General features: G+C 40.9%; 1 protein-coding gene across 1 annotated transcript in view; it reads left to right on the plus strand.

Annotated features, from left to right (window-relative positions):
* Positions 1 to 23913, plus strand: part of TENM2 (teneurin transmembrane protein 2) — a 2177747-nt gene that overhangs the window by 885707 nt on the left and 1268127 nt on the right. Inside the window, exon 5 of the mRNA XM_063447436.1 lies at positions 23211 to 23282. Coding sequence (XP_063303506.1) covers positions 23211 to 23282 — 72 coding nt within the window. The remainder of the gene's footprint in view (positions 1 to 23210; positions 23283 to 23913) is intronic.

Raw genomic sequence — 23913 nt, forward strand, 5'->3', positions numbered from 1 at the left:
GTTGTGTATATTTGTGGTGTTAAGTTAAATGTGGAGGTGAGAAGTTTTTTTTTTTATATATTTTTAGCTATGTTTATTACCTCCTCCCTGTCTGTTGCCTGTGGGTCCAGTGGAGCTGGGGGACAATGAAGATGGGGACCAGGAGTGTAATCTTACAGATCCAGCAGTAGCAGGTTCACTCTTCTTGCGAGCCGCGAGAGTGCTGTGGTTTGCCATGGCAACCCGTAGTAATTCTCTCGTGGCTCTCAAGAGGAGAGGACCTGCTACTGCTAGAGGTGAAATATTACATTCCTGGACCCCTCTAAATTGTACACACCAGCAGGGGCCAAGAACTGCACATATATATAGCGGTACTTGCTCTATATGTGCAAGTAGGTGGCCCAGGTCCCTCACATTACATTTGTTAAACGTACAGGGGCAATAAAATGCCGCCCCTGTCCCAGTGCCATCTGAAGCTATAGCCCCACTGGGATCAATGGACAGGCCAGCACCAGTGTAGGGGAATAGCGGCTGTATATGTGGCAAAATAATTTGCCACATGTAGTGGGCCTCCTAGCAACCTGACTGGTGGCCCCTGCTCAGTCACGTTCTTCCCCAGAAGGGAGTCCATTAGAATACAGAAAGACCCATTTCCCACCCAGTAACAGGACGGCGCACAGTCCTGGGAGTACAACAACAACTTTATTGGCCACATGCAGCTTTATACTTTTCCCCATGCAAGTGGTGGGTCACACAGAAAGACAATGTCCCCTCACATGGTCCTCCCCCTCCCAGGGGTCTCCTAGTGGATCCATAACTCCATTCCCTTTGTCCTTTGTTCCTGCCACTCAGTGTCCTCTCCCAGGGCCCTCACCTCATGGAAACTGAAGTATTTTTCTCCCCTGTTACCGCCACCCATCCTTAGGGTTTCCCGCCTCTGGGGAGTCTTTATCCCCTGAGCCTCTGTATCTCGGAGCCCCAGTGCAGGAAAGCTTCCAGCCTCCTGGACTCCCAGTCACAGAAAGAGTGCCAAACCGCAATTGTCCCCAAAGAGTGTCCCCACCAATCTCAGGGACCCTCAGAACAGTGCCTGCCATGAGCAACCTCAGTTTGCGGAATGCCTGGTTGAAACCAAGCAAGGGAAGCATCTCCTTTCGGGACACGAATGCTCCCCCTGGCCACCGTCCATCGATACAAACGGTGGTCCCCCCAGGGGAGCACTCATTAATTACTTCCCTTGCGGTTTCACACTTATGTTGCAAGTTGCCAAAGTTCTAATTGATTGGTGCGAACATTCCAAGGGGAACTGAACGAGGTGGGAAGCAATCCACGAGTGCTCCCCTGGATTGCGTTCATATAATGAACGGGCCGCCACCCAGGGGAGGCACACGCAAAGGCTTTCCTTACGGTTTGTGGTTTTGACACCTCATTACGAGGAGCGAACGTTCTAAACCAACATTCTAAATGAGTTGTCGGGGTGGCCATGTTCGGGAGGTGAACACATTCCCTTCGTGTAGGCCCTCCCGAACGGGGCACAGGCATACTCATATGAAAGTACAGGGAAATACACAGAATATAATACAGCAATTCACGAACAGGCAGCGGCCCTGCCACACCATATACTTTGTCAAAAGGACCTGTTACTTAAATTGGAGTCTCTAAATCCTGGATGTTTATGCTCACACAATCTAAATTGTTCTGATAGAACATAACTTGTTTTTAAGTCTCATTGAAATGATGTTTTCCCAAGAGTCAGCGTAAAATACCTAACCATGACATTGTTCCAATTTTTATGGAGAAACATTTTCTTTTAAGAGAAAGGAATTTATGTACACATATGTATGTTGCATATTTTCACATAATGCTTCTAATCTGCAATGCTGGTGATTTCTTTTTTTTTTATCCCTTGCAACTTAATGGAAACACAAATGTGAATTGCAATGAATAACAATGCTTGGCATTTCAATTTAGATTACAATAAGAAGTTTACAACACATATCCCTTTACCATTAATTCTAAAAAATAAAATAAAATAAAAAGATACATTTTTAAAGGGTCTTTATTTTTACTTTAATTCTGTTATGGTGTGCTAGGTATGAACAACAGCGTACATGATGATTGTTTTTATTTTCATTACTTTAAGGGGAAATTGGTTATTATGCAAACAATTACAGTAAAAATGGACAATAGTGATTGCATTTTTAATTATCATTCCAAATTAAGCTTGTTGCTGTGTCCTGTAATTGAAATTCATTACTTCAGCTTTATTGTTTAGTCATTAGCATATAATGTGACTCAACTGAATTATAATCCCAATTTTAAGAGTCACCAATGTTGCAAGTACTGTATATTCAGGAAACAAACAGGTCAACACATTAACTTTATAACTGTGTAATTACATATTTAGAATCTATCAAAAGTCTAACATATAGTTGAATTATGACATGTTGTAAAAGATCCCTTTTATATCAGAGATATAACACAAAATGTACGTACCATCAGGTATTATTACAGACAATATATTGTAGTGTTTTATTAATGCTGTGCAGTTCATCATCACTGTCCTAACTCATTTTTTAATGGAAAGCCTAGGTATCAGGGATGAACTCTCTTAATTGGAGGTGTATCTGTGGGGGGTCATGTTACATTAAGTAAGAGGCATCAATGCCACTTACATATTGCTTTTAATAAATCCAGCTCAGCATGTGTATCCCATTTAAGCTATTTATTTGCCGACAATATAGATGTGAAATATTTATCCCAATTATCAATAGAGCTTCAACCAAACTCTTTAATCCATCAAGTCCTATTACAATTGCAAACATGACAGACTTACACCTTAATTGTCGATGGGTACAGAATTCTCAGGCAAAAAAAAAGTGCTTTAGAAATTAATAATAAATCATGCTTCTCACTCACTCGAAATTAATCATTTTACTCACCTTTCTCTATTGTGTTGGGTTTCCCTCAGCTCTGATGCAAGTTTCTCCAGAATGATAGTCCATTCAATGCCCCTCATATCATAGAGGACTATAGGCGAATATGAAGCACTCATCCCAATGTGCCTATGATTCTACTGCAGAGAATCATCGCATGCCATGATAGTATTGTTCTCACTTTATGAATGGGTATTAGAGCAGGAAGTAACAGTCCCAGCTCTCCTATCCAGCGGGCTTGGTGGCATGGCATAAAGCTGCACTTCCAAGCCTTCAAACTATTAAAATATAGCATTTTGGGTGGTAGAACAGGGGTGGAAGGACTGAAGGCACTATAACAACTTGAATAAAGTGTTCCTTTAATAAAAATAAATACATGATATTATTATTATGCAAAATGAAAAAATATTTCTAAATATATCTAAAATTGAAAAATAAAAAAAAACGCACCTACTGAAAAATCTGGCATTTTTGTTGATACGTGGAATCCACTTCTTTTTTCACCCTTATATGGAGAAATGTTTTAAATGGGATGTACAAGTAACAAGAAATGTGGGCAGGTTAAATAGGACCCACTAGGCTTAGCACTGCCAATGGAAACAAGATCCTTCCCATATGTTATAACTAGTGATGCCGCGAACATAAAATTTTCGGTTCGCGAACGGCGAACGCGAACTTCCGCAAATGTTCGCGAACCGGGCGAACCGCCATAGACTTCAATGGGCAGGCGAATTTAAAAACCCACAGGGATTCTTTCTGGCCACAATAGTGATGGAAAGGTTGTTTCAAGGAGACTAACACCTGGACTGTGGCATGCCGGAGGGGGGTCCATGGCAAAACTCCCATGGAAAATTACACAGTTTATGCAGAGTCTGGTTTTAATCCATAAAGGGCATAAATCACCTAACATTCCTAAATCACAATGGATATGGATTGACATATTGACACCTTGACATATGGATTGATACCTGTCCTCAGAGACCCTGATACACACTGACACAGAGCAGAATAGGGACTATTCTCCATACATAGGGTCACTTGGCAGATATGGATTGACACCTGTCCTCAGGGACCCTGATACACACTGACACAGAGCAGAATAGGGACTGTTCCCCCTACATAGGGTCACTTGGCAGATATGTATTGACACCTGTCCTCAGAGACCCTGATACACACTGACACAGAGCAGAATAGGGACTGTTCCCCCTACATAGGGTCACTTGGCAGATATGGATTGACACCTGTCCTCAGAGACCCTGATACACACTGACACAGAGCAGAATAGGGACTGTTCCCCTTACATAGGGTCACTTGGCAGATATGTATTGACACCTGTCCTCAGAGACCCTGATACACACTGACACAGAGCAGAATAGGGACTGTTCCCCCTTCATAGGGTCACTTGGCAGATATGTATTGACACCTGTCCTCAGAGACCCTGATACACACGACACAGAGCAGAATAGGGACTGTTCCCCCTACATAGGGTCACTTGGCAGATATGGATTGACACCTGTCCTCAGGGACCCTGATACACACTGACACAGAGCAGAATAGGGACTGTTCCTCCTACATAGGGTTACTTGGCAGATATGCATTGACACCTGTCCTCAGAGACCCTGATACACACTGACACAGAGCAGAAAAGGGAATATTCACAAAATGCCAAACATTTTTATACAGGGGAATATTCAGTAAATAAGGATAAGGGGGGGACCTACTGTCCCCCCTCCGGCCCCCACCCCTGCGCAGTGGGTGGGGGCCATAAATCACAATGGAGGGACCTACTGTCCTCCCGCCCGCCCCCACCCGTGAGCGGTGGGTGGGGGCCAAAAAAATAATGAGTTGGGGACCTACTGTATGATGTTGTATCGATCAGGTAGTGTAAGGTTTACGCCCGCTTCACAGTGACAGACCAAACTCCCCGTTTAACGCACCGCAAACAACCGCAAACAGTCCATTTGCACAACCGCAAACTCCCCATTTACACAAGGTTGGATACCAAGCTAGCCATGTCCCGGTCCTAGTCCTCACTGATGCCATTGAAGGTCTCTTCCTCCACCCAGCCACGTACAACACGAAGGGTCCCCGAAAGGTGACAACAAGCCCCATGGGATGCCTGCTGTGTTTGGTCTTCCACCTCCTCAAAGCCACCTTCCTCCTCTGACTCCTCTTCTTCAGACTCCTCTCTCTGCGTTGCCTCTCTCTGCGTTATTATAAGGTGTGTAAAGTAGTACTATTCTTATCAGTTTAATCCCTGTTACGAGTAGAGGACTATTTCCTTGTTTTGCCAAACCCATTCAAAGATGGAAAAAGCGGTATGAGTGGAAGAAACGAGGAAATGTGGTCAGGTGGTGGTGCCAGCCCCACCGAGGGCTTGTATCCAGGAATGCTAATAAACTGAAAAAAAGAAAAAATCTCCCAAGAAGGAGATCTAAAACTGTCATAGGAAAAGGTTAGACAACTATAATAAATTGATACCTACAAATCCTAGTGAGCATAGGTGTATAATAGAGGGAGAAAGGGAAAGCAGAGTAATGCTTCCTAATACCGTGGTTATTACCCTTAGTTAAAGTAAATTGAGTAATGGACAAAAGTCTTTATTGTATAATTTATAAATAACAAAGGGATACTATACTCATTCCCCTATAGTGGCTAATTGTGTAATAATGGTAATACTATTACCTATTATATAATATTGCCAGGGGCAAGGAAATTCCCTCTAAATAGATGGGTAGGCAGATAGTATGGATAGTATGATGCTGTCATAAAAAGTGTCAATAAGGTGATATAAAGTTAAATGTATCACAGACACACAGACACCCTTTCTCTTAGCTAGTTTCCAGAAATGCTGGATAGGTAGAAGGGCTATAAAGACTCAGAGAGGTCTAAGAAGAATCCTCTAAACTAGCCCTAATCTCCTCAAACACCTTCAAGGGTGTTCTAAGCTAAAGCTCAATCTAAACGTTTAGATGACTGCCTGATTTCCCATCACAGATGCTGGCTAGGAATAACACTGTGCACGACAAAGAGTGGGTCTAAGTGCCCATAGTGCAGTAAAGTGTCCCTAGTGAAGTGAGTCATGTCTACAAATGCTCGCAGTTTAGGGAATAAGATCCATGAACTTGTGGCAATAATGGCAACTGATAGTGTAGATTTAGTCGCTGTTACTGAGACATGGTATAATGAGAAAAATGACTGGGACATAGCAATACCAGGGTACTCTTTATATAGAAAAGACAGGGAAGGCAAGAAAGGGGGAGGGGTGGCCCTGTATGTAAAGGATAGCATAAAATCTAGCCTAATAAAGGTAAGTGAGGCGAACATAGAGTCCGTTTGGGTTACGTTAGAATTTGGTAATCACACAGTAACTCGTGTAGGTGTGATTTATAGGCCCCCAGGACAAATTGAAGAGTTAGATAATCTACTAGTTGAAGAAATAGCTAAAATGACAATGAAGGGGGAAGTTATCATCATGGGTGACTTTAATCTTCCTGATGTGAATTGGAAAACAAAAATAGCTACTTGTGCCAGGAGCACACATATTCTAAACTCCCTACTGGGATTGTCTCTAAAACAAGTCGTTGAGGAGCCAACTCGTAAAGAGGCCATACTAGATTTAGTGTTAACAAATGGAGATTTGGTATCAGATATTACTGTAGGTGAAAGTTTAGGATCCAGTGATCATCAGTCAGTGTGGTTTAATATAAGAACAGTGACTGAGTCACACCACACAAAACCAAAAGTTTTAGACTTTAGAAAAACAGACTTTTCTAAAATTAGAATATGTGTAAAGGAGTCATTATCAGACTGGAGCAATGTATATGGAGTCCAAAAGAAATGGGATTATTTAAAAGCTGCACTACTGAAGGCAACAGAAAATTGCATTAGGCTTGTCAGTAAAAGCAAAAAATTCAAGAAACCACTGTGGTACTCCGCAGATGTGGCCAAAATAGTAAAAAACAAAAAGTTAGCATTTAGTCATTATAAAAAACCCAGAGTGAGGAAGACAGAATGACCTATAAGATTAGGCAGAAAGAGGCTAAGCAAGTTATAAGAGCTTCCAAATCCCACACAGAAGAGAAAATAGCACAGTCAGTGAAAAAGGGGGACAAAACTTTTTTTAGATACATAAATGAGAAAAGAAAAGTAAAACAAGGATTAGTTAGATTAAAAACAAAAGAAGGAAGGTATGTAGATGAGGATAAAGGTCTAGCTGACTGCCTCAATGAATATTTTTGTTCGGTATTTACAGATGAAAATGAAGGAAAGGGACCTCAGTTAAGAAAAAGGATAAATGAGTCATTTATTACACGTGAGTTTACAGAGGAAGAGGTTCTATTTCAACTGTCAAAAGTAAAGACAAATAAGTCAATGGGACCTGATGGAATACACCCAAAGCTATTAAAAGAGCTTAGTGGTGTACTAGCAAAACCATTAACAGATTTATTTAACCAATCATTGATAACAGGAGTAGTCCCAGAAGATTGGAAGTTAGCGAATGTTGTGCCCATTCACAAGAAAGGTAATAGGGAGGAGTCGGGCAACTATAGGCCAGTAAGCCTTACTTCAGTAGTGGGGAAAGTGATGGAAACCATGTTAAAGGATAGGATTGTTGAACATCTAAAAACACATGGATTTCAAGACCAGAGACAACATGGGTTTACTTCAGGGAGATCATGCCAAACTAATCTTATTGATTTGTTTGATTGGGTAACTAAAATTATAGATCAGGGTGGTGCAGTAGACATTGCTTACCTAGATTTCAGTAAGGCTTTTGACACTGTTGCACATAGAAGGCTTATCAATAAACTACAATCTTTAAGTTTGGATTCCAATATTGTTGAATGGGTAAGGCAGTGGCTGAGTGACAGGCAACAGAGGGTTGTAGTCAATGGAGTATATTCGAAGCTTGGGCTTGTCACCAGTGGGGTACCTCAGGGATCTGTACTTGGACCCATTCTCTTTAATATTTGTATTAGTGATATTGCAGAAGGTCTTGATGGTAAGGTGTGTCTTTTTGCGGATGATACTAAGATATGTAAAAGGGTTGATGTTCCAGGAGGGATAAGCCAAATGGAAAATGATTTAGGTAAACTAGAAAAATGGTCAGAGTTGTGGCAACTGACATTTAATGTGGATAAGTGCAAGATAATGCATCTTGGATGTAAAAACCCAAGGGTAGAGTACAAAATATTTGATAGAGTCCTAACCTCAACATCTGAGGAAAGGGATTTAGGGGTGATTATTTCTGATGACTTAAAGGTAGGCAGACAATGTAATAGAGCAGCAGGAAATGCTAGCAGAATGCTTGGTTGTATAGGGAGAGGTATTAGCAGTAGAAAGAGGGAAGTGCTCATGCCATTGTACAAAACACTGGTGAGACCCCACTTGGAGTACTGTACACAGTACTGGAGACCCTATCTTCAGAAGGATATTGATACCTTAGAGAGAGTTCAAAGAAGGGCTACTAAACTGGTTCATGGATTGCAGGATAAAACTTACCAGGAAAGGTTAAAGGATCTTAACATGTATAGCTTGGAGGAAAGACGAGACAGGGGGGATATGATAGAAACATTTAAATACATAAAGGGAATCAACACAGTAAAGGAGGAGACTATATTTAAAAGAAGAAAAACTACCACAACAAGAGGACATGGTCTTAAATTAGAGGGACAAAGGTTTAAAAATAATATCAGGAAGTATTACTTTACTGAGAGGGTAGTGGATGCATGGAATAGCCTTCCAGCTGAAGTGGTAGAGGTTAACACAGTAAAGGAGTTTAAGCATGCGTGGGATAGGCATAAGGCTATCCTAACTATAAGATAAGGCCAGGGACTAATGAAAGTATTTAGAAAACTGGGCAGACTAGATGGGCCGAATGTTTCTTATCTGCCGTCACATTCTATGTTTCTATGTTTCTATGTTAATAACGAGCTGGCGCCCAAGAGAATAACGAGCTGGCGCCCTATCAGGGGACGTATATATGGCATTGATTTTAGGAACCGGGAGATGGAAAAAGATGCTTGGTCGGTCCTCCTACTTCAAATTTGGGGCACTGCGCGTGCAATCTAATGTGCCACCAGATAGGAGTGGTGTGTTAAGTAGTACTATTACTATCAGTTTAATCCCTGTTATGTGCCTTTTTTTTTGTTTGGTTTTTGAAGCCACCGTGCAGCACCAGAGGCCTGAAAAATTAGGCATGTTCACATGCCTGAAAAATTAGGTATTGTTGCAGCCGCTGCTGTAGCAGCGGCCAGAAAAAATGATGTTTGTTTCCCATGCAGAAAGTGCCCTATAACATTGCGACTTGAACCCTAGTTGGTGGCGGATAAGTCACGCAAGTCAACCGGCATTCAGAGTTCAAATACAGCAGCATATGGACCATTTTTAGCCCAAGGCAGCTCATCTCATCAGGCCTTTTTTAGTCAAATGTATCGCCCACTGTCAGTCCCTTCGGGATCCAGCCCTCATTCATCTTAATAAAGGTGAGGTAATCTAGACTTTCTTGACCTAGGCGACTTCTCTTCTCAGTGACAATACCTCCTGCTGCACTGAAGGTCCTTTCTGACAGGACACTTGAAGCGGGGCAGGCCAGAAGTTCTATCGCAAATTGGGATAGCTCAGGCCACAGGTCAAGCCTGCACACCCAGTAGTAAAGGGGTTCATCGCTCCTCAGAGTGTCGATATCTGCAGTTAAGGCGAGGCAGTCTGCTACCTGTCGGTCGAGTCGTTCTCTGAGGGTGGACCGCGAAGGGCTGTGGTGATGCGTAGGACTTAAAAAGCTCTGCATGTCCTCCATCAACAACACGTCTGTAAAGCATCCTGTCCTTGCCGGCGTGGTCGTGGGAGGAGGAGGATTACTTTCACTTCTTCCCCTGTTAGATTCCCGCTGTGCTGTGACATCACCCTTATACGCTGTGTAAAGCATACTTTTTAATTTATTTTGGAACTGCTGCATCCTTTCCGACTTGCGGTAATTCGGTAACATTTCAGGCACTTTCTGCTTATACCGGGGGTCTAGTAGCATGGACACCCAGTACAGGTCGTTCTCCTTCAGCCTTTTTATACTGATGCTGATAAGGCTGTTCCTGGTGGTGATGGTGACCACAACTCTTCCTCTTCACGCTCATCTACGGCCTGATCCAGCATTTTTCGCAGGGCACGCTCCAGGAAGAAAACAAATGGTATGATGTTGCTGATGGTGCCTTCGGTGCGACTGACTAGGTTTGTCACCTCCTCAAAAGAACGCATGAGCCTACAGGCATTGCGCATGAGCGTCCAGTAACGTGGCAAAAAAATTCCCAGCTCCACAGAGGCTGTCCTAGCACCCTGGTCATACAAATAGTCGTTAACGGCTTTTTCTTGTTGGAGCAGGCGGTCGAACATTAGGAGTGTTGAATTCCAATGTGTCGGGCTGTCGCAATTCAAGCGCCTCACTGGCATGTTGTTTCGCCGCTGGATATCTGAAAAGTGCGCCATGGCCATGTAGGAACACCTGAAATGGCCACACACCTTCCTGGCCTGCTTCAGGACATCCTGTAAGCCTGGGTACTCATGCACAAAGCGTTGTACGATCAGATTACACACATGTGCCATGCATGGCACATGTGTCAACTTGCCCAAATTCAATGCCGCCAACCAATTTCTTCCCTTGTCACAAACCACTTTGCCGATCTCCAGTTGGTGCGGAGTCAGCCACTGATCCACCTGTGCGTTCAAGGCAGACAGGAGTGCTGGTCCGGTGTGACTCTCTGTTTTCAGGCAAGTCAACCCCAAGACGGCGTGACACTGCCGTATCTCGGATGTGGAATATTACCTGGGGAGCTGGGGGGTGCCGTTGATGTGGAGCAAGATGCAGCAGCAAAAGAGGACTCAGCCGAAAAGGTTATGGAAGAGGATGGAGTAGGAGGAGTAGAGGAGGTGGCAGCAAGCCTGCCTGCAAGTCGTGGCGGTGTCACCAACTCCTCTGCAGAGCCACGCATTCCATGCTTGGCAGCCGTCAGCAGGTTTACCCAATGCGCAGTGTAGGTGATATACCTGCCCTGACCATGCTTTGCAGACCAGGTATCAGTGGTCAGATGGACCCTTGCCCCAACACTGTGTGCCAGACATGCCATTACTTCCTTTTGCACAATCGAGTACAGGTTGGGGATTGCCTTTTGTGAAAATAAATTTCGTCCGGGTACCTTCCACTGCGGTGTCCCAATAGCTAAAAATTTTTGGAACGCCTCAGACTCCACCAGCTTGTATGGTAAAAGATGGCGGGCTAAGAGTTCAGACAAGCCAGTTGTCAGATGCTGCGCAAGGGGATGACTTTGTGACATTGGCTTCTTACACTCAAACATGTCCTTGACAGACACCTGACTGTGGGCAGATGAGCAGGAACTGCTCAAGGCGATAGACGGAGTGGCGGATAATTGAGAGGGGGCAAGGAGGACAGCAGTGGTTGACGTGGCTGAAGATGCTGGATCAGGAGGAGGATGGCGGTTTTGAGTTTGTGTGCTGCTTGTACTCATGTGTTGATCCCATAGGTGTTTGTGATGTGCGATCATGTGCCTTCGCAAAGCAGTTGTACCTAGGTGGGTGTTGGACTTCCCACGACTCAGTTTCTTTTGGCACAGGGAATCACTGTTGTCAGAGGCAGACACACAAAAAAAATGCCACACTGCTGAGCTCTGCAATGGCGGCATTCTGGTGGTGGCAACAGCATGCGTTGATTGGCGTGCTTACTGGCTGACCCCGGGTGCCAATGCATGCTGTCTGACTGTGCCACTAGCTCCTTGCGACGACTTCCCCCTGCTTCCAACTCGTCTCCTCTTCCTCTCTGTCTCCCCATATGAACTTTCCCCTTGTTCTTCTTCTCTTCTAGTGGGCACCCACGTGACATCCACAGAAGCATCGTCATCATCAACCGCTTCACTTGTATCTGACAACTCAGCAATGGAAGCAGCAGCGGGTACAACATCATCATTATCACACCGTACTTCCATGTGTGTAATGCTGCCTGACTGAGACATATCTCTGTTATCTACATCCTCTGGCAATAATGGTTGCGCATCACTCATTTCTTCCAACTGATGTGTAAATAACTCCTCTGACATATCAAGTGTTACTATGCATGCAAGCTACTGTGACAACAGATATAAGTGGCACTGTGCACTGGCAGAAGTTGGCAAAGTAGATGCTGTAGGCCTGACACACACGCTTGCAGACAACTAACTGCTATTCAATCTATTACAGTCAAGATTGTATTTTTTTAATGTACACTATTGTTACACCGGATATGAGTTGCACTGGTGTGACATTGTGCCCTGGCAGGCCCTGAAACACACACGTGTGAAGGAAACTGACTGCTATTATATTACAGTCAAAAAGTGTTTTTTTTTTTTTAAATGCAAGCTATTGTGACACCAGATATGAGTGGTGGCACTGGGCAAGTGGGCACAGTATACGCTGTGAGCCTGACACACACGCTGGCAGGCAGGCAACTGCAATTAGATTACACAGAAAAAAAAAAAGCAGACTGATGTTGTGGCCCTAAAAAGGGCTTTTTGGGGTGCTGTCCTTACAGCAGAGATCAGATGAGTCCTTCAGGACTGTAGTGGACACTGAATACACTAGCCTAGCTATCGATTTCCCTATTAAATCAGCAGCAGCTACACTGTCCCTCCTCTCACTAAGAATGCAACTTCCGGGGGGTGGGGCCTAGCTGTCATGGAGGAAAGACGCACTTCGTGTGAGCTCCCTCAATATCTCACTTTAAGCAGCTATCAACAAGCGAATTTCACCCCAGAAGGGGATGACCCAGCAATGTTGCTCCTACCTGACCGACCCGACATGCTTAATAGCGGTCAGCAACTCGACAGAGTCTTACTTACCTCCGCATGGCAAGTGTGGCCTGGTGCTCACCGGGCAGGAGAGGCAGCCGATCTCCCGATCCTGGGATGCCCAGGAGCAGCTACTTCCTGGCAGGAGCTCCGTTACCCCCCCCTTGGACCGGTGGGGGTTATCCCGGTCCACCCCTGAGAGGCTGTCTGGAGCTAATGGACGCACAGAGCACAGCCGCCCAGGCTGACATACTCATCTGCGACTCTCCCAATATGGCGGCAGCCGCGTGTCCTCCTAGTACCAGCAAAGCATGGCAGGATATTGAGTCTAAGCTGGACAGACTCTTTCATCAATTTTGGAAGCAAATAACAAGCAAGAAGCCCCAACAAGCTCCACCACAGCCCCAACAAGCTCCACCACAGCTAAGCAAAGCAGTCCCCATTAAAATCCACCAACGCAAAAGGCGTTGAAGACGGGACCGGAGGCACAAACAGAAATGCAGAGCCTGCCCCACGTCAAGCACTCGCCTCCACCTTAAGCCACCACAATCCCGCACTGGACGTGAAGCACCACCGGGACAGATCTGACCACCCAACAAAACAAGCTTACACCATCTCAAGCCGCGAATCCGGCACTCAGCTAGAGACTTGCCTTTGTTGTTCCAGGTATCAGGGACTCCCAGGGTCTGCACCTGGTGCCCAGAAGGGATCGGATGAGCACAAGCAGTAAACAGCAGCCTGCCAAGCATGTCCCACTATAGCCGATCCTCCACACCATGCCTTTGATCACATGAACTGCTCTCTGCACATTAACTATTCGTAAAGTAGCAAGCGTTTAAACATGTCATTATTTCACCTCCTAAAAAGTTTATTGTCGTAGTTCCTTACATGCCTTTACCTTAACCTTTCATGTATTATGTTATTCACTAGTCTCATCTCATGGGGCGACTCACACTTGGTTTATAACTAGTGGTACTATAACTGCTGATATAAATACACAGTTGATAACGTGCAAGCTACACCCTAAACATGACAGACATCTTTCACAACAATGTACTGCTATATACTCATACCCTCAGTGCAACTAGCCATGATATACGCACGCTCAAATATAACACACTTCTGTCTAAAAAAAAAAAAAAAAATGAATGCAGCTTCCGAATGAATCTAAAATGGATGCTGTCCAGGAGGTGGGATGGTCTGGGAGGGAGGGTCTGCTGCTTATTGGCTGGAATGTGTCTGCTGACTGTGAGGTACAGGGTCAAAGTTTACTCAATGATGACGAATAGGGGGCAGACCGAACATCGCATATGTTCGCCGTCCGGGGCAAACGCGAACAAGCTATGTCCGCCGGGAACTATTCGCCAGCGAACTATTCGGGACATCTCTACTCCTGGCACAAGCAGCTATTTTTGTTTTCCAATTCACATCAGGAAGATTAAAGTCATCCATGATGATAACTTCCCCCTTCATTGTCATTGTTTTAGCTATTTCTTCAACTAGTAGATTATCTAACTCTTCAATTTGTCCTGGGGGCCTATAAATCACACCTACATGAGTTACTGTGTGATTACCAAATTCTAACGTAACCCAAATGGACTTTATGTTCGCCTCACTAACCTTTATTAGGCTAGATTTTATGCTATCCTTCACATACAGGGCCACCCCTCCCCCTTTCTTGCCTTCCCTGTCTTTTCTATATAAAGAGTACCCTGGTATTGCTATGTCCCAGTGATTTTTCTCATTATACCATGTCTCAGTAACAGCTAAATCTACACTATAAGTTGCCATTATTACCACAAGTTCATGGATCTTATTCCCTAAACTGCGAGCATTTGTAGACATAACTCTAAGCTTATCATTTTTTTAACACACTTGCTACAGGCACCTTCTGTCCTTGTTTTGGGGGACAATTGGATTGATGTTTTATTACCCTTTTGCCCCCCTCCCTCCTAGTTTAAATACATCCTAGCCAAACCTCTGAACTGCTCACTGAGAACATTTGTTCCCTTTTGCGAAAGATGCAAACCATCCTTTTTGTACAGCTTATTTCCATTCCAAACAGAGCTACCATGAGAAATAAAGCCAAATCCTTGCTCCCGACACCATTCACCAAGTCACAAGTTAAAGTCCCTAATACGCATCCACCTGTCATTCTGAGTGTTATGCACAGGCAGAACTTCAGAGAATAGTAGTGTGGAAGCAACCTGCCGTATATCATTGGCAAAAATACTAAAAACTTCCATAACCTCTGAAACCTCATTGCAAGCCAAGTCATTTGTCCCTAGATGGACAAGTACATCTAATTCCCCTTCCTGCTTTGCATGTCCATAGATCAAGATACAAATGCATTTTGTAGGCATATATTTTTGAAATACCTCACTACACAAATGTTCTGTATAATTTCAAGGACTTGTACATTTTAGATCTCTAATCTTGGCTTCTCCCACGTAATGTTGTTGTTCAAACTAATAGATGTATGGAAGAGGATATTTAATTACTACACATTTAGCATTCAAAGTAAAACAAAATATGAAAGTTTAGCAGTAACAGACATTTATTTCATAATTATTTCAATAATTATTATATCGCTATCCCTAGTCTAGTTTTAATTGTGAACTCTCACAATAGTTTTCCGAGGGCATATTGGCACATATGTTTAAGCAGTTAATATAAGGTTATTCACAAGCGCTGACAGTTTATTGATGCTAGCCCAAGTTCTACTTAAAAATATGGTGAATTAAAACAAACAAAACTAAAGATATGAATTAGAATTGTCAACAAACATAAATGTTTGTTTGTTTTTTGGAAAACATGTAAATCACACTTTTATAGAAAAAGTGTTACTGACGTCTTGAAACTTTTACAAAGAAAATTTAGATTTGAAAAGGAAAACTATATTTTTTATTTTCTTTCTAAAAGTCCATTATATGTCAATATTTCATATGCATTAACTTGCTCTGATTGCTCTAACTAAGCAAGAAGAGAAAACAGACAAAATAGAATAGTTAATCCCCTGTCTGTTCTGAGAAGCCTTATGGAAATACCAGACATTGCAGGAGATTCATGTATTGATGGAGTTAAGAAGAAAACAATCGAATGTAAATGGGCCAAAAATCCCCAATGTCTGAGAGAAGTGTATAATTGTGATTTAAAGCATACCTACTGATTTAAAAATCAATATTGGTATTGCTATGTCTCGTATCCTGACAAAAACCAATTCATTTAATTAATAGAAACCTTTGCAGATACTTCATTTATTTATATTCCAGCTGTGTCCATTTGAAAGCATATTGATGCTGATGCTGAAATGTCTACAGCTTTGCCATGCTGAGAAATAATTCTACACACTTAAGAGATAAGTAATGGAGAAGTACAATGTGTTTGTTTATATGCAATTTAAGGTAAATATGTTTAATTCTGAGTAATCACACATTCGAAACATGTCTAGGAAACCATGATGGAGCTACATGTACATGGAATCCAGTGGTGCTTATATAAGTTGCTACTGTTTCAATGTCTGATACTATAATAACAGCCTTTGTGATATCTGAGTCGTAACTTTGGGAATGCAAAGGGACTTTGGAACACATAATGGAAACTTTGTATCAGGACAGACAGTAGGTGGTGACCCATAAACTTAAAAAAAAAAAAACATACGGACAGGTAGCTCTCTGTATATGTTTTGTATGCAGCTTTCTTTTTTTTAATGTAATACCTTTCAATCTGAGCGGGATTACTCATTAGGCAAACAAAGGGGCTACCTAGGGCACATGTTCAGACACCGGCATCAGGTACAGACCACTTAGAGAGCTCTTAATGAATCAGAGCACCATAATCAGCGCTCTGATTCATTGACTGTGTATTGAAACTGCGAGGGAGCTGTTAAAGTGGTCTGTAATTGATATTGGTACAGATGATGAAGCTCCCCCACCTGACCACCAAGGATCCAGTTCACCCTCCATTAAACCACAAAGGAATGTAAGAAAGAGGAGGTGTGGTGACAAAACATAAACTCACACACACACAAAATTCAGTCCACCACACACATAACAATCAGCCCACACTCAAACTGCCCATACACCTTTTGGCCTCATCCACACAGACAACCCTCAGCCTCTACACATTCTCTCACATACAACACTCAGTCAACTAAAACACAAAAAATCATGTAATCACGATCACTAAGTTGTTATCATGAAATTACTGCTATAGACTGCACATCAAGTTGTAAGGTCAAAAATAAGGTCATTAGTCATCAAACATGGGTACATTTAAATGCACAGCATTCTCCTTAAAGTGTTACTTCAACAGCCATGACTATGTTTTCTATTTGAAGTGGTCATGGTGGTAGAAGTCTGGATGTGCAGTGTTTCAGCTTGAAACACCTCCCATCCAGATACATTTGGATGCACCTCAGCACACGTCACTTAGCAGCCAAGAACTCTGGGCTTCCGGGCTGCCTATTGTCAATTATGTGCATAATTTACATCTGTAGTCAATGCACACTGCACGCTGACAACATACGTAGCAGCTTCTCCCTTGCAGACTTTCTTGAGTTCCCTGCCTCCCACACTGGTGTATGCCCTATCAACTCACAATCACATCTGTTATTTTTTTAAACCCCCGCCCCCACCCTCCCTCCTGCTCCATTTCCTTCTTCTCTTTTCCCCTTCCCTTTAAATCTTTCAATCACAGGCTTCTCTATGAGATGCCTTTGACTGGACCTCGGCACAGCTCCCGTGACATCACATTGGGGTGCGCTATGCAGTGCCAGTGGAGTTTCACTCGGTGCTGCATTGAGTTAAGTTAAACTTCTTTTAAAACACTTTTTTAGTGTTTATTTTGGTGGGGACATATAGCACAATGCCATTAGGTCATCATTCTGTATCATACAAAAAATGGTTGGATAAACCCTTTAAGCTTTTAAAAGACTTAAAAAAATATACTGGGCCTACGGAATATTATATATTGTGTTTCAATATCTGGGTGGAAAACCATCAAAGTGATTATAACTGAATAAATATTGGCTCAGGTTTTGTGTGTCGGACATGCTCTAACAAAATGTTGATGTAAACTTGTACTTGAACTCCATTTTCACATCTGTAAAAATGGATTTTGCACAAAAGGCTCACCGATTACAAAAGAAAATGACTTTTAAAGGGGTGGCAGTTGTTGCCCGGTGCTTGTCAGCATAAATATTCAAAAATAGCATTGAGATAGCACTCCCTTGACTCCAAAATGTTGATAGTAAATCTTTGCTTTTATTACTCACAATTAAGAGATCGATGCTTCAGTTTGAAACCCAAACTTTCATCAGGATAAATTAAAGCAGTAAAACACAATCTTATATACCCACCACTAATATATAATTTCAACTTAGGGGTGTACTCACTTTTGTTGCCAATGGTTTAGTCATTTATTGGATGTGTGTCGAGTTATTTTGAGGGGGCAGCAAATTTACACTGTCGTAAAGGCTGTAAACTTACTACTTTACATTGTAGCAGAGTGTAATTTCTTCAGTGTTGTCACATGAAAAGATAATAAAATAGTTACAGAAATGTAAGTGGTGCATTAACTTTTGAGATATACTATATATATATATATATATATATATATATATATATATATATATATATATATATATAAAATTCATGCTGGGTCCCGCACTCCTGCTCCCAGTCTTGTTTATTGCCTAGGTGCCACTCCGACCTCAAAATATAAAATACCTTGTTGGAAGTGCACTCACAGGACTCGATACTGTTGCCAAAAATGTGCCATTTATTCAAGCTTCAAAAGTTGATCCTAGTGGACTGAAATGTTGACACTATGTAATCAACTTTTGAAGCTTGAATAAATGGCACATTTTTGGCAACATTATCGAGTCCTGTGAGTGCACTTCCAACAAGGTATTTTATATAGAGAGAGAGATATAAAATACCATGTTGGAAATGCACTCACAGGACTCGATAATGTTGCCAACAATGTGCCATTTATTCAAGCTTCAAAAGTTTTTATAATGTGGCATATATATATATATATATATATATATATATATATATGTGTGTGTGTGTAAAAGCTTAGGGTACTCAATTGGATGTGTTAATGCAAGGTTTGCTGAGATTCTGCTTGTGGGATTGCGTGAGGGGTGGCTGCATGTTGTGTTGAATTTGTGAGGGTAGACTACTTGTGGGGTTGCTTGTTTCTGCTGATACTGCTTGTGGGGTTGTTTGTGTGTGTATGGGATGCTGTGTGGTTGTGGGTTATGTGTGGATATGGCTGTTTGCAGTGTAGTATGTGTGTTGGCATGGAAATAGGGACTGTTTGTGGATAGTGGCTTTAAATCTCCAAACCTACCCATGCAGCTTTTGGGGTGCACTGTAGAGCTGGCGCTAAAATCATAGTACCAGCTCTGCTGTCTGGACATCAAATTTTGTTTGCAATGGTTAAAACTGTGTATATGCAATTGTGGAGGCAGCATAGGAGGGTAAAGCCAAAGATTTTTGCAGTACACGCTTCTTCTATTTCTTTCTCTATTGTTTGTTTCAGGATTAGACAATGTGTAATGCTTTGTAATGAAAAAAAGCAGGATTGCCCATAGGAGTCCAAAATGTGCCAAATGCAGTTACATTGACAGAAAGAACTATATAATTCTTGAGCAGGGTGGAAACATTTAGTTTGGCCAAATCATACAAGAATTTAGTGGCAGTTTTGCTCATTTTAACTCCCTTTTATTGAAGCTGATTCCTGTCAGAATTCTGTCGACTGCATTCCAACTGAATAGAATGATATTTCTTTAAAATATTCAAATTTGGTCCACATTATTTTTAAGCGTTTGGTCCTCTTCATCCCTGTTTTCTTTTGTTTTTCTTTTCCTTTGTATCTCCATGGATGAAGCACCAAATTCTGAAGCAAAGTAACATATTAGACAATTGATTTATTTGATTTTTTTGTGAAACATCCATATGGTACTTCGAAGCTGCAAAATTCACACGATTAACCAATTGATGAAATTTCAGAGGAATTGCAATTCTTTGCAACTGAATGCTTTAGTCTAAACTGTACATTAATCATTCATAATGGTGCATCCTCATTATAAAACATGTGAGTCGAAGTGATTCTAACCTTTTCATGCACTATCAATTGGGCTATGTCTAATAGATAAAATAAATGGAGAATAATGCATGGTGTTACTGGGATAACTTACCATGCACCTCACCTGTATCTAAGGCACAGTGAGTAATTCAATCACAGGTATAATATATATTGATAATGTATGATATATCAAGTCTATTCATTTTCTCTTTATAAGCCAAAACCAGTTGTGTTGAATAAAGAAAAAAAAATGAAATGGAGAATTTTTGCAATATAGATGTTTTGGAATTTTTTTTTCATTATTATTATTATTATTATTATTATTATTATTATTATTATGTGTTCTCCACAATTCCCAGATTTAGTGAATAAAACCCTTGCTATTGCTAATATGATCATTATTTAGTTTATTTATGATCATTTATTTAGTTTTCGAGCCATCCAGTGCCTGATGCAGTAGGAATTGTATTCAAAGCGGACCTAAAGGGGATCAGTTTGCCATATCGTCATCTAAACTCTTCGAAAGGTTATCGGAACGCAAAATTCTACTGTATTGAAATAAGATAGTCCATCTCCTTGTGGGATTTCTATAGATTGCCTCCATAGAGTCAAATTCAAGGAAAGCGTGAGAAAGTCCAAATTTCCTAGGATGCAATTTTCTGACCGTGACAATAATTGAGGAAAGTAAATAACACGCTGGCTGTGCAGTAAAGCAGAATCCCTCTCCTACTAACACACTGAACTATCTGTTTCTAAAGATGTTCAACTCTGACAGTGGGTAGGCAAGAAAACCAAAACGGTAACTGACAATCAGTAATATAGACATCATTTCAATAAGCTGCAAAGAAGGATCTTTATGGTACAATTATTTATAGTTTTTATAATGTGGCACTAACTAATCACATCACATGCACATTAAGACATTATTGCACGCACAATAAATATATAGAGATATAAAGAGATATCGAAGTCAATTTAACTGTCAATTCAAGTGGAAAGATGGGTAAAGATTGTATATGTAATTTAAAGCATAAAAGCAACATATTAACCCCTTAAGGACAGAGGCATTGTACAAGTTTCGACCAAAACAAAAACAAAACCTAGAATTTGAGCTATGCCTTTTTAACCATAATTTACCTTTTTTTTATTAAGTGCACCCACACTTATTATATACCATTTATTTCAGGAAAAACAGGACTTCCATTCCAAATCAAATATGTATATATGAAACATAATTTAATAGGAATAAAATTAAAAAATAATGGTGAGAAATTAGGAAAATTTATTTTCCAAGTTCTACATGGCATGTGAATGTCATAGTATTGTGAGCTTTTACTGCAATAAAATACACATATTTGGATGCTGTGATGTCCGATTAATACGATGATGCCCTCCATGTACAGGTTTCATGGAGTTTTGCAAAGTTACAGAGTCAAATAAAGAGCTTGCCCATTTCAGTTTTTACACATTGAACTTTACCAGTTTGGTTTGCTGGGTATATGTTGCCTTAGAGACCGTATGACAGCCCAGGAATGAAAATTACCACCACCATGGCAAAATATGCGCAATAATAGACAACCCAGGGTATTCAAAATGGCGCATGTCCAGTCTCTTTAGTAGACAGTCACCTGTACAAAGTTAGTAATAATCACCATTATATGGTTTACTGTTTTAAAATCTCATATTTGTGTTCAGTGATGTCCCACAAGTACAACAGCAGCCCTTCATGTACAGGTATCGTGGGGTTTTGGAAAGTTACAGGGTTAAATATAGGGCTTGCCCATTTCAGTTTGCCAGATTAGTTCGCTGGGCATATGTTTCCTTTGAGACTGTATGACAGCCAAGGAATGAGAATTACCCCAATCATCGCATACTATTTGCAAAAGTGGACAACCCAGGATATTCAAACCATTCTTTTTTAGCAGCCACTTAGTCACAAACCCTGTTAGTGTTAGTGTTCTGTGAAGTCTCACTAGTACTACAGTACTCCCCATGTGCATGTTTTCAAATAACAAGAATGGTTTCATTTCATATGTGTGTGTGTGTGTGTGTGTGTTTGTTTGTGTGTGTGTGTGTGAGTGTGTGTGTGTGTGTGTGTGTGTGTGTGCGCGCAAAGGGACTATCACAGACATGAATGAAAAAGGGGTAGGCTGCTGCCCAAAATGTAGAATAATCTTAAGTATACAGATCTGGGTGCAGTTTTGTAATTAAATGTCACATATAGAAATATTTACACAAAAACTGATTAAACAGATGCCCTCAAGAACTTGTGATGTCTAGAAACAAAAATCAGAATATTACTTATTTTTCCTCACCCAAGGATCTTAACTAAAACAATTAGGAGTCCCTTGGACCCATGATAAGCCATGTACCCTATTGCTCTTCAGAATACATGGTTGTGAAGAATCTTGAAGACCCAGAACAATGCCCTCTCCTTTTTTCCTTACGACATCTGCAGCAGAATGTGGTGCAAGTGTGGTGCATATGTGGCCATCTTCTCCTTTTTCCTATGAAATGGGAGCTTGTCTAGTAGAAACATAGAAACATAGAATGTGACGGCAGATAAGAAACATTCAGCCCATCTAGTCTGCCCAATTTTCTAAATACTTTCATTAGTCCCATGCCTTATCTTATAGTTAGAATAGCCTTATGCCTAGCCCATGCATGCTTAAACTAATTTACTGTGTTAACCTCTACCACTTCAGCTGGAAGGCTATTCCATGCATCCACTACCCTCTCAGTAAAGTAATACGTCCTGATATTATTTTTAAACCTTTGCCCCTCTAATTTAAGACTGTCATCTTGTTGTGGTAGTAAATTATTTTGCTTCAAATATTCATCTTTCATTATTAAAAAAAAAAAAAAGCAAAATGCTTTCAAATATGCTTTATTGGATACACATGTGTTTGTTTTAGGCCTTGTGTGTTCCTTTATCAAGTAACCATCCCACAGATTGGAATAGTTGGACTCATTAATGTCATTAGGCCCGAACTTTCATACACATGGACAAAATATGAAAAAGTCAGTATAATTCCTCTTATGTTTATTATGATGCTTTTTTTTAGTATATATTATGACCATTTAATGTAATTGCACCCAGCTTAGAGGTTTTGCCACACTTTGCGAGATTAGTGAAATTTGTTTTGGTTTACTTGTCTTTCAAATTGTCTGTTAGCAAATTACCGTGTTTCTGCTAAACTGACGAAGGAAACTAAACTAAATTGTATGTGAGTGGACAGCAGATACGGTTGCAGAAACAACCACCAAGCTAGAGTACTTTAATGAGATAATGGGGATGTATTTTTCTTGCTGTTCGAACAACAGACTTATTGTAATATTGTGTCTAAAGATTTTTTAAATTAATTTTTAGATGCATATCTCAATGGGCAGAAGATGAGATCTCAAGGGGAACAGTTGTCACTGCAGGACATACCAGATAACTGTAAGTACTATATATATTACAAAGATTTTTAAAAACATTTTTACCAGACATAAGGATGGACGCCTACGGTATATTTATTTAAGAAAAAATAGGAAGTAGGAACTCATTTTTATTAAATCTTTTGAGTGGATATTTACATCTTATTTAATGTTTTTACTTAGTGTTCATTGTTATTTCCTATTTATTGAAATATAGAATTGAGACTGAGCATTAGCAGATGAGGTATCTTTTGGGCATTTACTTTGTTCAGATATTTGACTTGTTTGATTGCAAATTGTATTATTGGGCTTATTATTATTATTATTATTATTATTATTATTATTATTATTACTTATTAATGGAAACTGTGCAAAGAATTTACTATTCACTACTTGTTTTCATTATTCTTTCAATGCATACCCATAGAGTTTGTGTGTTCATTTTCAGCACCTCACTATCTCACTAATGAGATGAGAGAGGAACAGTGGTTGACCATAGGCTTCTGTCTATTATTGGGGATTGCAACAAATTTTTTTTTATTTTTTTATTTTTTTTTGTACCACATGCTGCAAGTCATCATTTTACGAAAATAAAATACCGAAATATTCTTGATTTTTTGACACTTTTTGAGCAAGTTCATACATTCATGAGC

This window comes from Pelobates fuscus, chromosome 3, assembly GCF_036172605.1.
Source record: "Pelobates fuscus isolate aPelFus1 chromosome 3, aPelFus1.pri, whole genome shotgun sequence".
NCBI classification, from domain to species: Eukaryota; Metazoa; Chordata; class Amphibia; order Anura; family Pelobatidae; genus Pelobates; species Pelobates fuscus.